This window comes from Microcaecilia unicolor, chromosome 6 (genome assembly GCF_901765095.1).
Source record: "Microcaecilia unicolor chromosome 6, aMicUni1.1, whole genome shotgun sequence".
NCBI lineage: Eukaryota > Metazoa > Chordata > Amphibia > Gymnophiona > Siphonopidae > Microcaecilia > Microcaecilia unicolor.
This window is the reverse complement of record NC_044036.1, coordinates 235,656,673-235,670,842: the sequence shown is the minus strand read 5'-3', so window position 1 is coordinate 235,670,842 and position 14,170 is coordinate 235,656,673. Positions and strand designations below refer to the sequence as shown.

The 14,170-nt window shown below is 46.0% G+C and overlaps 1 protein-coding gene across 1 annotated transcript in view; it reads left to right on the top strand.

Moving 5' to 3' along the window:
- NOXA1 (NADPH oxidase activator 1) overlaps nt 1-14,170 on the top strand; it is a 590,376-nt gene that overhangs the window by 558,631 nt on the left and 17,575 nt on the right. The window contains 2 exon segments of the mRNA XM_030206681.1: nt 5,592-5,697; nt 12,952-13,075. Coding sequence (XP_030062541.1) covers nt 5,592-5,697; nt 12,952-13,075 — 230 coding nt within the window.

Sequence of the window (14,170 nt, the reverse complement as noted above, 5' to 3'; positions counted from 1 at the left end):
CTAGCCCTTGGGCAGCTGGGTGGGTGAGTGGGGGGGGGTCTGTTATTGGTCCCACTGGAACTGCCAGGTGTTTTGGAATTGTAGTGAGGGTCACTTAGGGTTTTTCGGGGAAGGGGGTCTGGTGGTCCACTTGACCTCCAGGCCCTTTGGGGAGGTGGGGGAGGGGATGAGGGGTCTGGAGGTCCACTGGACTACCAGGCTTCAGGTTTGACAGGTCCAGGCTTTCTTTTTTAAGACAGCCCGTACCTGTCAAACCTCTACCGTGGAAGGATTGTGCCTGAGCGCATGCCCAGACACAGTCCTCCCGCAGAAGTCCCCCTATGATCAGCACTAATAGCATGCATACATTTGCATGTTATTAGTGCAGATCATTGGGAAGTTAATTCCCCACGCTGTTGTGGTGTTATTTTTCCCCGCACTATTCGGAACAGCACAGGGAAATGATCATTGGCACCTAGGTGAGCCACTCATTTGTTATATGCAAATTTGGCTAAATTTCATTTTATTTATTAATTTGTTTATTTATGCCACTTGATACACCGAACATTAGCCTTAGCATAGGCATCATGGCTGTTTATAATAAAAAGGAGTTAAGAGAAAAGGAGGGAGAAGACAGAACATAGCCAAGCCGAGACCTAGATAGCAAAGGAGGGGAAGGACTCTAGGAAAAGGTAGATCTTCAGTAGTTTCTTAAGCGGTGAGGGTTGATATCACTTAAACGACCATGGATAACCCAATTAAAATAGGACAGACGTTTATGCGGTCCCATTTATGTGGTAAACGTGGCCGCTTAAGGGCTGAATATCAGCACTTAAGCAGCGAAGTGATGACTCTGCCTCTGGAGCGCCCCCAGTGTAGCCAGCATTGTGTTCAGTGTTAACTGCGATATTCAGTGGCACTTAGCCAGTTTAAGTGTCGCTGAATATTAGTGGCTAGCCCCAACCAAGAGAATTAACTGTTCAGCAGCCGCCTACATTGCTTTGAATATCAGACCCTTTGGTTTTAACTGGATCCTGGTGGCCGTAGAAGATAAAATAATCTTCCCAAGTTCCTACAGACAGCTTGGAATTGGAATAGCAGTGAGACAAAGTGACTTTCCTAAGTTGCTACAGGAAGCCAATGATTACTATCAGTGCTTTTTTTGTAGAAAAAAGGGTGCCGGTACTCATTGTGGGCGGGGTCTGCACATATGACCCCACCCCTATTTAACCACACCCCATTAGCCACACCCCTTATACCAGCCATGGCGCATATAAACAGACAGCATTGAAAATATTATACTAGTACAGGAGAAAAAAATAACATGATTTTTTTTCATTATAAATAATTTCTGTAAGTTGTTCCAGCTCCAGTATACCCAGTGCAAAATAAGACAGCAGATGTAAATTCTCAAATTGGACATATTCCAGACACTATTCTAGACCATTACGAGAAAAACTGCACTGGCTACCTGTCAAGGAACGTATAACATTCAAAATTTGTGCCCTTGTGCACAAAATCCTTAACGGCGAAGCTCCAGCTTATATGGATAATCTTATCCTCTTGCCACCAAGGAACTAGAGCAAATCTTCCCTATCCTACTTACATCTCCACTACCCCTCGTGCAGTGGCCTCAAGTATAAAACCAGCCATGCATCTACCTTTCCCTACATCAGTGCATGTTTGTGGAATGGTTTACCCAACCCAGTAAAAGCTACCTCCGAACAACAGGCTTTCAGAATCTCCCTGAAGACCGCTTTATTCAGGAAAGCTTACACTGCAGCTCCGCACTGCCTTAATGTTTTCGGACCCATTACTGTTATGCGACCATACTGCATTCCTTACCTCCTTCTCACTTCTCTCCCTCTGTCTCTCCCCACCGACTACCTCGCCCTTAATGTGTCTGTCTATTACTAGATTGATGTGTCTTTTTATACTGCTGTTAACCTTTTGAACTAATGTAAGCCACATTGAGCCTGCCCATGGGCGGGAAGTGTGGGATATAAATGCCAAATAAATAAATAAAATTAACTCCGTTTCCAGGGCTTCCTTTCCATTTATTTCTTTACTTTCCGCCTTTCTTCTTCATTTCTTGCCATACATCCGTAAGTAAAAGCTGGGTCCTCCGCAGACTTGACTGTCCAGTGGATCCAGCTTCTGCCTATTTTCTTCATCCATGTGCAGTTTTTCTCCTCTCTTCCTTTTCCCTCATCTCATCTCCTTCCTCACTCTTCCCTCCCCTCCATCCATGTCTAGCATTTCTTCTCTCTCCCTTCCCTCTCCTCCACCCACCCATGTCCAGCAGCCCTCCTCTCCCCTGCCATCCCCTCCATCCACCCATGTCCAGCAACCCTCCTCTCCCCCATGTCCTCCCCTCCATCCAGCCATGTCCAGCAATCCTCCTCTCCCCCGGCCCTCCCCTCCATCCACCCATGTCCAGCAACTCTCCTCTCCCCCTGCCCTCCCCTCCATCCACCCATGTCTAGCAACCTTCCTCTCCCCCCTGCCCTCCCCTCCATCCACCCATGTCCAGCAACCCTTCTCTCCCCCCTGCCCTCCCCTCCATCCACCCATGTCCAGCAACCCTCCTCTCCCCCTGCCCTCCCCTCCATCCACCCATGTCCACCGACTCTCTTCTGTCCCCTGCCCCCCTCCAGCCACCCATGTCTAGTGACTCTCCTCTCTACCCTGACCCCCCTTCAGCCCCCCTACCCAGCGATTCTTCTCGCTCCCCTGCCCCCTCCAGCCCCTCCTACCCAGCGATTTTCCTTGCTCCCCTGCCCCCCCTCCTCCAGTCACCCAGGTTGTCTAGTGAATTCTCCAATTAGGTATTTCCTAATAAGTACATAAGTAATGCCACACTGGGAAAAGACCAAGGGTCCATCGAGCCCAGCATCCTGTCCACGACAGCGGCCAATCCAGGCCAAGGGCACCTGGCGAGCTTCCCAAACGTACAAACATTCTATACATTTCTGACCCATTATGTTGTGCGACCATACTGCATTCCTTACCTCCTCTCTCACTTCTCTCCCTCTGTCTCTCCCCACCAACTACCTCACCCTTACTGTGTCTGTCTATTACTAGATTGAAGTGTCCTTTTATACTGCTGTTAGCCTTTTTGAACTAATGTAAGCCACATTGAGCCTGCCCATGGGCGGGAAAGTGTGGGATATAAATGCCTAAATAAATAAACATTCTATACATGTTATTCCTGGCATTGTGGATTTTTCCCAAGTCCATTTAGTAGTGGTTTATGGACTTGTTCTTTAGGAAACCGTCTAACCCCTTTTAAAACTCTGCTAAGCTAACCACCTTCACCACATTCTCCGGCAATGAATTCCAGAGTTTAATTATGCGTTGGGTGAAGAAACATTTTCTCCGAATTGTTTTAAATTTACTACACTGTAGTTTCATCGCATGTCCCCTAGTCATAGACGTTTCACATCCACCTGTTCCACTCCACTCATTATTTTATATACCTTTATCATGTCTCCCCTCAGCTGTCTCTTCTCCAAGCTGAAAAGCCCTAGCCTCCTTAGTCTTTCTTCATAGGGAAGTCGTCCCATCCCTGCTATCATTTTAGTCGCTCTTCGCTGCACCTTTTCCATTTCTACTATATCTTTCTTGAGATGCGGCGACCAGAATTCAACACAATACTCAAGGTGCGGTCGCACCATGGAGCGATACAACGGCATTATAACATCCTCACACCTGTTTTCCATACCTTTCCTAATAATACCCAACATTCTATTCACTTTCCTAGCTGCAGCAGTACACTGAGCAGAAGGTTTCAGTGTATTATCGACGAAGACACCCAGATCCCTTTCTTGGACCGTAACTCCTAACGTAGAACCTTGCATGATGTAGCTATAATTTGGGTTCTTTTTTCCCACATGCATCATCTTGCACTTGCTCACATTAAACGTCATCTGCCATTTAGTCGCCCAGTCTCCTAGTCTCATAAGGTCCTTCTGTAATTTATCACAATCCTGTCACGAGTTAACAATTTGAATAACTTTGTGTCATCAGCAAATGTAATTACCTCGCTAGTTACTCCCATCTCTAAATCATTTATAAATATATTAAAAAGCAGCGGTCCTAGCACAGACCCCTGAGGAACCCCACTAACTACCCTTCTCCATTGTAAATACTGCCCATTTAACCCCACTCTCTGTTTCCTATCCTTCAACCAGTTTTTAATCCACAATAGGACATTTCCTCCTATCCCATGACCCTCCAATTTCCTCTATAGCCTTTCATTAGGTACCTTGTCAAACGCCTTTTGAAAATCCAGATACACAATATCAACCGGCTCCCCTTTGTCCATATGTTTGTTTACTCCTTCAAAGAATTGAAGTAAATTGGTCAGGCAAGATTTCCCCACACAAAAGCCGTGCTGACTTGGTCTCAGTAATCCATGTCCTTGGATGTGCTCTGTAATTTTGTTTTTGATAATAGCCTCTACCATTTTCCCCGGCACCGACGTCAGACTCACCGGTCTATAATTTCCCGGATCTCCCCTGGAACCTTTTTAAAAAATCGGCGTTACATTTGCCACCCTCCAATCTTCCAGTTCCATGCTTGATTTTAAGGATAAATTGCATATCACTAACAGTAGCTCCGCAAGCTACCCCGCAGTTCTATCAGTACTCTAGGATGAATACCATCCGGTCCAGGAGATTTGCTACTCTTCAGTTTGCTGAACTGCCCCATTACGTCCTCCAGGTTTACCGTGAAGTCAGTAAGTTTCTCCGACTCGTCCGCTTGAAATACCATTTCTGACACCGGTATCCCACCCAAATCTTCCTCGGTGAAGACTGAAGCAAAGAATTCATTCAATCTCTCCACTACGTCTTTATCTTCCTTGATCGCCCCTTTTACCCCTCTGTCATCCAGCGGCCCAACCGATACTTTTGCCGGCTTCCTGCTTTTAATATACCGAAAAAAAATTTTGCTATGTTTTTTTGCCTCTAATGTCATCTTTTTTTCGTAATCCCTCTTGGCCTGAACTGGCCACTTTTAGGGGATCTTTTACTAATGATTAGCTTAAGTTATCAGCAGCACAGCCCGTTTTATTCCTATGGGCCCTGCTGCAGATAACTTGAACTAATCTTTAGTAAAAGACCCCCTTAAAGACAGGATGTTGGGCGCAATAGACTCTATGTGACATGGTCTTAAGTCGTCTTCCAACAATAAAATTTACTTAATGTTCAACTTCCTCAGTAATGCCAGTCTGAGGTACAGTAAAAGTACATTTCTTAGGAAATGAATCTGTATCTTTCATATATATGATCACAGCCACATGATCTACTGGTGGGTAGGCTGTACAGCTTCTTTACTTTCTGGGACATCCTTTAATATCTGCATAGATGAGGAATAATGGGGAAAGGTGGTGTCTATTAAAATATATTGAAATAGGTGAAATAGGGGGACATACCCAACCAGCTGCACACAAAGGTTCATCATACTAGAGTCTGTACAGAAAGGTAGGAGAAATGAGGACTTACTGCCCTCCCCCTTCCTAAAATGATAACCGTATATTTCAGTTTTATCAAGAGACCTTCATCAGAAATAGTACTGTGTATACACTGCTTATTGTCCAACTGTTGCAGATACAGAGATCTGGAGAGCAGAGAATTAAAACCAATTTCAAGTGACGAGGACCTGGAGAAAATGTGGCAGCACGTAACTGAGGGGAAGCTGACATTGTGGTGTAAGGTCAGTTTGCTGTTTTATTTTCCTGATTCTTGACATTATTAGACATGAGACTCTGCTTCTGCACAGGACACACTGGTATTATTTATCGAGTCAATATTCAGCTGGGAGTGGATAGTGTTTTTTAAAAACCTGACTGTTGCCAGTTAAATTAGCCACAGATATTCAGTGCCGGGCCATGTGCAGAGCTGCCAAGGGTCCCAATTTTTGAGAGGGAGATTTTAGTACACGCCCCAGCCCCACCCACTTGTCTTGGCTCCACCCACTTTATATGGCCCTGCCCCCTGGTACACCTCAAACCCATGGCCATTTCAGACAATATTTTATTTAATAGCCTAATACCCTTTTCAATTAGCTTTCAGAGGCCAAAACCTCCTGCCTCCGGTCAGGTCAATATAATGCTGTTGTGGTATCCTCTTCTAACCTCAGGAAGGAAATGCTGGTCTCTGAAAGCAAATCAAAAATGTTTTAAAATCAGTGGTGGTATCACCTTATTTTCTATTTTGTGTTTTATTTGCATTTATTAACCTTTATTAACACAGCTACCAAATTACTTTATCCTAAATTGAAAATAAAATTATTTTCTGTACCTTTGTTGTCCGGCCATTTACTTTTTCTAATTGTGTTGCTCCCAGTCTCTTGATTCTGCTTTCCTTTGTCTTCTCTTAACTCTCTTGCCAGGGTTTCCTGTCCATTTGTCATTTTTCTCTCGTTTTCCTTTGTTTTCTTCAATATTTTTCTGCCTCTCTCTGTCCAGATTTAATTCATTCTTACTATCCATTCTTTAATTTCCTTCTTTTTTACTTTATCTACCTATAGCTTTTCACCTTTTCCTCACCCTTGTTCTCCCCATGCCTCTTCCTCTTATACTCCAGTCTTTCATTACTCTGTCCTCTCCCTCTTTCCATCCAGCAGATCCCCTCTTTCTCTCCCCATCCTTCCAGTGTCTCCCCTCTTTCTTTCTGCATCCTTCCATCCAGCATCTCCTCTTTTTCTACTTACCCTTTCATCCAGCGTCTTCCCTCTTTCTCTCCCCACCCTTCCACCCATCTACCCTCTCTCCTGATCTTTCCATCTAGTCAGTGGCGTACCTAGGGTAGTTGACACCCAGGGCCGGTCATTTTTTAACACCCCCCCCCCAAATCCAGTACTAGGCATGCCGAGAATACAAAACACCATCCCCAGCTGATGCAACACAAAGTTAACCCCCTTATTTTCCAAACCTCTGCTCTTGGACTTTGCTGGCTTACAATCAATTGTAGGGTCTGCACAGGTGTTAAAATCCCCCTCTACTACTAGCTGGTAGTCTGACTGTGGGATCAACTTTGCCACGATTTCTGAAAAAATTTATGATGGTATATATTGGGTCCATATATATTGCATAGGCCCAGTTTTCTACCCCATAGCTCTCCCAGGATTATAATGTACCTGCCTTCTTTAAATTGAATTATTCTATGGATGTGAAAAGGTAACTGCTTATGGAGTAAGATGGCCACTCCTCTTCTCCTGCTATTAAAGGTGGAGCTCACCACCTCACCTACCCAGTGGCATAGCTAGGGTAGTTGACACCTGGGGCCGGTCATTTTTTAACACCCCCCCCCCCCCCCTGAAATCCAGTACTAGGCATACCGAGAATACAAAACACTCAGGACCTATAGAGCAATTCTACCATACCATAAGCAGTCATTTCTACGAGTCACACAAGGAAAAGGAAAGCATCTTAAACACTACAGTGAGCACTAGAACATCAATTCACCTATTGTAAAACGAAACCAGACAGAATAGTACAGATCGTAGATCCTGCACAGTCAATGCCAACTGAAAGCCATGTCTTTTTCACAAACACAGATACACCCTAATCCACTATAGAATAAGTAATCATAAACTTTCTATTTAGACAAAAATTAAACTGAACCCCCAATGCCAGACTCTGCATACAATGCAACACCACAGAAACAGAAACTGTCCCCTAGTACTGTGCAAAATATAAAGACAGCAGATGTAAATTTGAAAAAAAACTAACGAGTACCAATCACCACTTTACAAATTAACAAATAGAAATAAAACAAATATAGAAAGTAAAATAATACCATTTTATTGGACTAATACATTTAGCTTTCAGAGGCCAAAACCTCCGTGCTCGGGTCAGTACACTATAGTGCTGTTACAGTATCCTATCCTGACCTGAGGAAGGGGGTTTTGTTCTCCGAATGTTTGTCAAAATGTATTAAAATTAGTCCAATAAAAAGATTACCTTATTTACATGTTCTATTATAAACATTTAACACATCTACAATACTTTATCCTAAAGCAAAAAAAATAAAAAAATATATGTTATTTACAGTTTGTTGTCTCTGGTTTCTGCTTTCCTCATCTTCTTTTCACCGTCTTCCTTCCATCCAGCATCTGTCTTCACTCTCTCTCTCTCTCTCTCTGCCTTCCAGTGTCTGCCCTCTCTGCCGTCCCTTCCATCCACTGCCTGCCCTTTCTCTCTGCCCCTTCAATCCACCATTTGGCCTCCCTCTCCCATCCATCCAGGGTCTGCCCTCCCTCTCGCTCCCCCTTCCATCTAGGATCTGTCCCCTCTCTGCCTTTTTTCAGCCCCCAGTTCCAGCCCCCTTCTCCCCTCTGAACACCCCCACCCCAGTCCCCTTCTCCCCTCCCCTTCTCCTGTCTGAGACCCCCACCACAGTCCCCTTCTCCCCTCCCCTCTCTGAGACCCCCACCCCAGTCCCCTTCTCTCCTCTGAACACCCCCACCCCAGTCCCCTTCTCCCCTCCCCTTCCCTTCTCCCCTCTGAGATCCCCACCCCAGTCCCCTTCTCCCCTCCCCTGTCTGAGATCACCACCCCAGTCCCCTTCTCCCCTCCCCTTTTCCCCTCTGAACACCCCCACCCCAGTCCCCTTCTCCCCTCTGAGATCCCCACCCCAGTCCCCTTCTCCCCTCCCCCTGTCTGAGATCCCCACCCCAGTCCCCTTCTCCCTCTGAACACCCCCACCCAGTCCCCTTCTCCCCTCCCTTCCCCGTCTGAGACCCCCACCCCAGTCCCCTTCTCCCTTCCCCTTTTCCCCTCTGAACACCCCCGCCCCAGTCCCCTTCCCTTCTCCCCTCTGAGATCCCCACCCCAGTCCCCTTCTCCCCTCCCCTGTCTGAGACCCCCACCCCAGTCCCTTTCTCCCCTCTGAACACCCCCACCCAAGTCCCTTTCGCCCCTCTCCTTCCCCACCTCAGTCCCGTTAAAACTGGCGAAGCAGCGTCGCAGGCAGCGCCTCGTGCCCTGCTTGTAAAAAAAAATCTAATCTCCTTCCTTCTCCTCGTCTTGACGTCGACTCGGGCCTTCCAATCAAATTGATTGGAAGGCCTGAGTCGACATCAAGACGTCAAGACGAGGAGGAGAAGGAGAAGGAAGGAGATTTGATTTTTTTTTTTTTTACAAGCAGGGCGCGAGGCGCTGCCTGCGACGCTGCTTCACCGTTTTTTTTAATGTGCGGCGCCGCAGGAACGGCCACGAGAGGCGGCGGGAGCGGAGCACCCCCCACCCACTGGCACCCGGGGCGGACCGCCCCCACCGCCCCCCCCCCCCTTGGTACGCCACTGCATCTAGTGTCTCTCTCTCCCCCTCCTTCTATCCAGTGTCTCTCTCTCTACCCTTTTCTGTTCAGTGTCCCCTCTCTTTCTCCACATCTTTCCAGTCTCTCCCCCTTTCTCTCTGCATCCTTTCATCTATCTTCCCTCTTTCTCTCCCTATCCTTCTATCCAGCATCTTCCCTCTTTCTCTCCCTATCCTTCCATCTAACATCTTTCTCTCCCCATCTTTCCATCCATTTCCCTCTTTCTTTCCCCATCCATTTTCCTTCTTTCTCTCCCCATGCTTCCATCTGTCTACCCCCTCTCCTGATCTTTCCATTCAGTGTCTACCCCCTTTCCTGATCATTCCATCCAGTGTCTCTCTCTCTACCCTTTTCCATTCATCATGTCCTCTCTCTCTCTCCCTATCCTTCAATGTCTCTCCTGTTTCTCTCCCTACCCTTCCTTCCAGCATCTTCCCTCTTTCTGCTCTCAGCCAGGATCCCCCCTTTCTCCCCACCCTTCCTTTTCCATGATTTCCCCTCCTTCTCTCCCCATCTTTCCACTCTATGCATTCAACCTTCTGCCTCCCACTCCCCCTTCACCCGATATCCATTTCCAGGTCACTGCTGCTTCTCCTGTTGGGCAGCAGCAGCTGCGACAAAAAAAAAAAAGCTAACAAAAAAATAAAAAGCAAGCTCAGGACTGCAGCAGACTTCAGGTATGGGCTGTTGGCTCTCCCGCTCAACTTCCTGCTCTAGGGGCAGAGAGAGAGAGAGCGGTAGAGCCGACAGCGCATGCCTGAAGGCTGCTGCAGCCCTGCTTTCTTTTTTTAAAATTTGCGACCAGGAAATGAATACCGGGTGGAAGGGGGAGCGGGAGGCAGGAGTTGTTTTACCGCTGTAGTGTCTCAGCGGGAGACTTTCCCACTTTGGCGGGATCGCGGGAGATACTGCCGGCATTTGTATAACTTCCGGCTGCTTCCCAACCCCTCCAACAGTACCACCCCTGACCAACCCATTTTTTGATGGCCAGTTAGAGCCAATATTCAGTGGCACTGCCCGATTAAGTGTTGCTGAATATCAATGATTGGCTGGCCATGAAAGACAAGTGGGCAAGAGCCTCTCCTATCTACCTAAATCACTTTGAAAATTGGGCCTTATTTGACCTGCCTGCCCAGAGCAATTCACGAGCTGTCCAAGATTCATTCCTCAACCTTTTTTTCTGTGCTTTGAAGCTGGAGGGGAAGAGGAAGGTGAGCAGAAACGTCCAGTACACCTCTAGGTAGGTCAGCACATCTTAAGTACAAAAATTAGCAATAGCCAGAGCTTCACTTAACCTTCATTTGGAGAATTTTACATGTAAAATGTATGTAAAATCTTCTAAACAGTAGAATGTAAAAGTATTTGATTTTGGGGTCCTAGTCTTATTATAATTTTGACTTCCAGAAAGTAAATTTAAACTGATGGTAGCAAATCTATGTACATTGCACTAATTCTGCAGTGACTCTCTCTCTGGTACCCATCTCACTTACACTTGTCTTCCTGCGGAACACCCAATGTTAACACTGAATGCCCCCCTGTGGCACACTCTACATCAGTGGTGTGCTGGAGCCGGTTATTTTTTCCAGAATTTTGGGAGCCGTTTGTTAAAGTAGCTACTTTAACAACCGGCTCTCAAAATTTGGGCTCTGGTCCCCACCTGGCAGTGTCGATGGGCGCATCCCCTGTGGTTTTTTGGGGCATCTTGTCACATGCGGCACTTCTTCTCATTTCTCCTCCTCCCCCCCGGCCCCAACCTCTCTTAGCGTCGTGCAAACCCGCGCTTAACACTGCTTTAAAAAAAAAACACGTCAGCAGGAACAGGCTGCTTCAGCCAATCCCAGGGGCCTTCCTTCAGCCCTCGGAGGCGGAACACGCTGAATGAAGGACCCTGGGATTGGCTGAAGCAGCCTGTTCCTGCTGACGTGTTAACTGCTTAAAAATAAATTAAACGGAGAAGGCGACAGGACGGGCAAGAGGCTGCAAGAGGCAAGGTACTCCAGTAACTATGTTCCTTCTCTTCCCTTCATGGTCTGACATCTATTTCCCTTTTCTCCCCGTGCCCCGATGCTGCAATCCTCTGAGCTTGGAGGCACATCTGTCCATGGTGCTGTAAAAGCACTTTTATCAAGCGCTCCTAGTCCTAGCAATGCTCCAGCAATCAAACCTGGCACATCCACTGTAATGTAGTTTAAGGGTAAACTGCTCCAAACGAACGGACTAACTGTCCTTCCACTACTAAAAGACAGAGATCGTTAACCTGCGGCTATTTCAATAACTGTCTGTCTGCTACTCTTTCACGTATCTACTCTCATCAACAACCACTGCTCCAGAGTTGGCTGCAGCAACCCGTAAGGAGCACGTGCACAACGGTGGAACACCGGAAGCGGATGACCGTTCTGAATTAGCACATGCGCAGAGTTCTGCACACCACTTCTCTTTGCGCAGCAGCTAACGATGGGAACTGAGTGGCGGTAGAGCGGTGAGACATAGAAACCTGTTTGTCAACTGGAACAAAAAAAAAAACAATTCCGAGAGGCGGGAAATTCACTCTCCTGTCACCACTACATTGCAGCGACAGTATTAACAACTTGTGAGCGATTTCCACTGTTTCCACCTCGCTACAGCGCGAGACATGGCCTTCAGTTTCGGGACTGCAAGCGGTGCAGCTGCCAATCCAGGAACCGGTTAGTGAGTTGGAGTCACGTTATATATGATCTCATCAGCTGCACATGGGTGGATGGAGGGCAGGGGGGAGAGGAGGGTTGCTGGACATGGGTGGATAGAGGGGAGGGCAGGGGGGAGAGGAGGGTTGCTGGACATGGGTGGATGGAGGAGAGAGAAGGGAGAGAAGAAATGCTGGACATGGATGGAGGGGAGGGAAGAGTGAGGAAGGAGATGAGATGAGGGAAAAGGAAGAGAAGAGAAACACTGCACATGGATGAAGAAAATAGGCAGAAGCTGGATCCACTGGACAGTCAAGTCTGCGGAGGACCCAGCTTTTACTTACGGATGTATGGCAAGAAATGAAGAAGAAAGGCGGAAAGTAAAGAAATAAATGGAAAGGAAGCCCTGGAAATGGAGTTAAGAGGACAGATACTGGACCAGCATGATCAGAAAAACAAAGTCACCAGACAACAAAGGTAGAAAAAAATAATTTTATTTTCATTATAGTGTTTGGAATATGTCCACTTTGAGAATCAGGTTCTCAACATTAAAAGTTTATATTTATTTACTTATTTATGGCATTTTATCCCACATTAAACATGAATTAGATTGTAACCTGGGATCATTTAAAAAAATTTTCCTGGAGTAATGCATTGCCCCCCCCCCCCCAGGCTCTCTCCCTGGCTATAGCCAGCTCTGCAATTTTTTTAGGGGGGGGGGCGCAGAGGTGGACCGGGGAGAGAGCCTGTTGTTAAACATTTACCAGCACACCACTGCTCTACACTAACAAAAAATGATGAACTGCCAGTGGATGAACCCCCTATGGCACACCCTGCATAAACAATAAATAGTGAAGCCTTGTGGCACACCATGCACTGTTACTGAATGGTGACTCCTGCAGTATCTTCTCACACATGTTCTACATTATTTCCAAGTTTTATATTATTTCCTGAACACAACTGTGTCTGTTTCCCTGTTCTAGGATGCAGATTCCGCAAGTAGTAGACCTGTCCTGTATCGGATGGTGGCACAGTATGGATACACAGCTCAGGGCCCGGAGGATCTGGAGTTTAAGGAAGGAGATGAGTTAGAGATTCTGTCAGAAGGTAATATATGCCTGGTACTGTGAAAGAACTATCACATCCACAAAACATATTAGGGAGGTTAAACTAAAGACATGGAAATGGAATACTTTATAGAACAATAAACCCCATAAAAATATATTGCAGCTACCGTGCCAAAACATTTAAGGAAAGAATTTTCAGTGTGCATTGCAAAAGATTCTATATAGCATAAAAAAAAAACATTTTAAAAACATTTAAAAGAACATAACCATTTTTATTCACCAACACCTGCTGTTTCAAGTCACATAAGTAGTGTATCTCACTGGCATTTGTCAAAATTAATTGATTTTGACAGGTGACATGCCCACTTCTGGGTTTTCAGCCAAATAGGAATGAGGACATGGCCAAGCCTTGCCTATGCCCCACCCCTTTCATGATGTCACTGTCCAACCCACATCTACTCCCCACCCCCTTTTTTTTTATATATATATTTCTGTATTCATATATTTCAATATATCATCACAATACGTGAGTATGAAATTGGCATTTATACAAGAGGCAAAAATAAAATAAAAGGAAATATCATTAACAGCCTTTCTGTCCACAAGTTTAGGAAATTTGGAATCCAAGAATTTAGAATTTAAAAATAAAACATATGGCAATAATTACGAACTAATGGTTACAACCTCTGGTTCAGACCCCAGCCTGCATTTAGGGAGGGCACACAACATTCAATTCCACTCTAGCATCTAGAAATTCTTTTAACTGTTTTGGATCTACAAATTGAAACTGTTTACCCTCAAGCATTACATTACAATAACAAGGAAAATGTAATATGAAAGTTGCTCCCAGTGCCACCACCCTAGGGCGGAGTTCCAAAAAGGCCCTCCGTCTCATCTGTGTAGGCCTTGAGAGATCAGGAAAAATGCGAATTTTTGAGCCCAAAAACAGATTTTCTAAGTGTCTCAAGGAAAGCCTTAATACGGCATTCCTACCAGGCTCCAGCTCAAAAGTAACAAGCAGAGTCAACTTCTGAGTAATTACCTCCAATGAACTCTCAAGGAAAGAAGTAAGATCCATTCCTTCCCCTGCTATCGGGGGATTTTCTTCCACCACTCCACCACTCCTGATGTAATA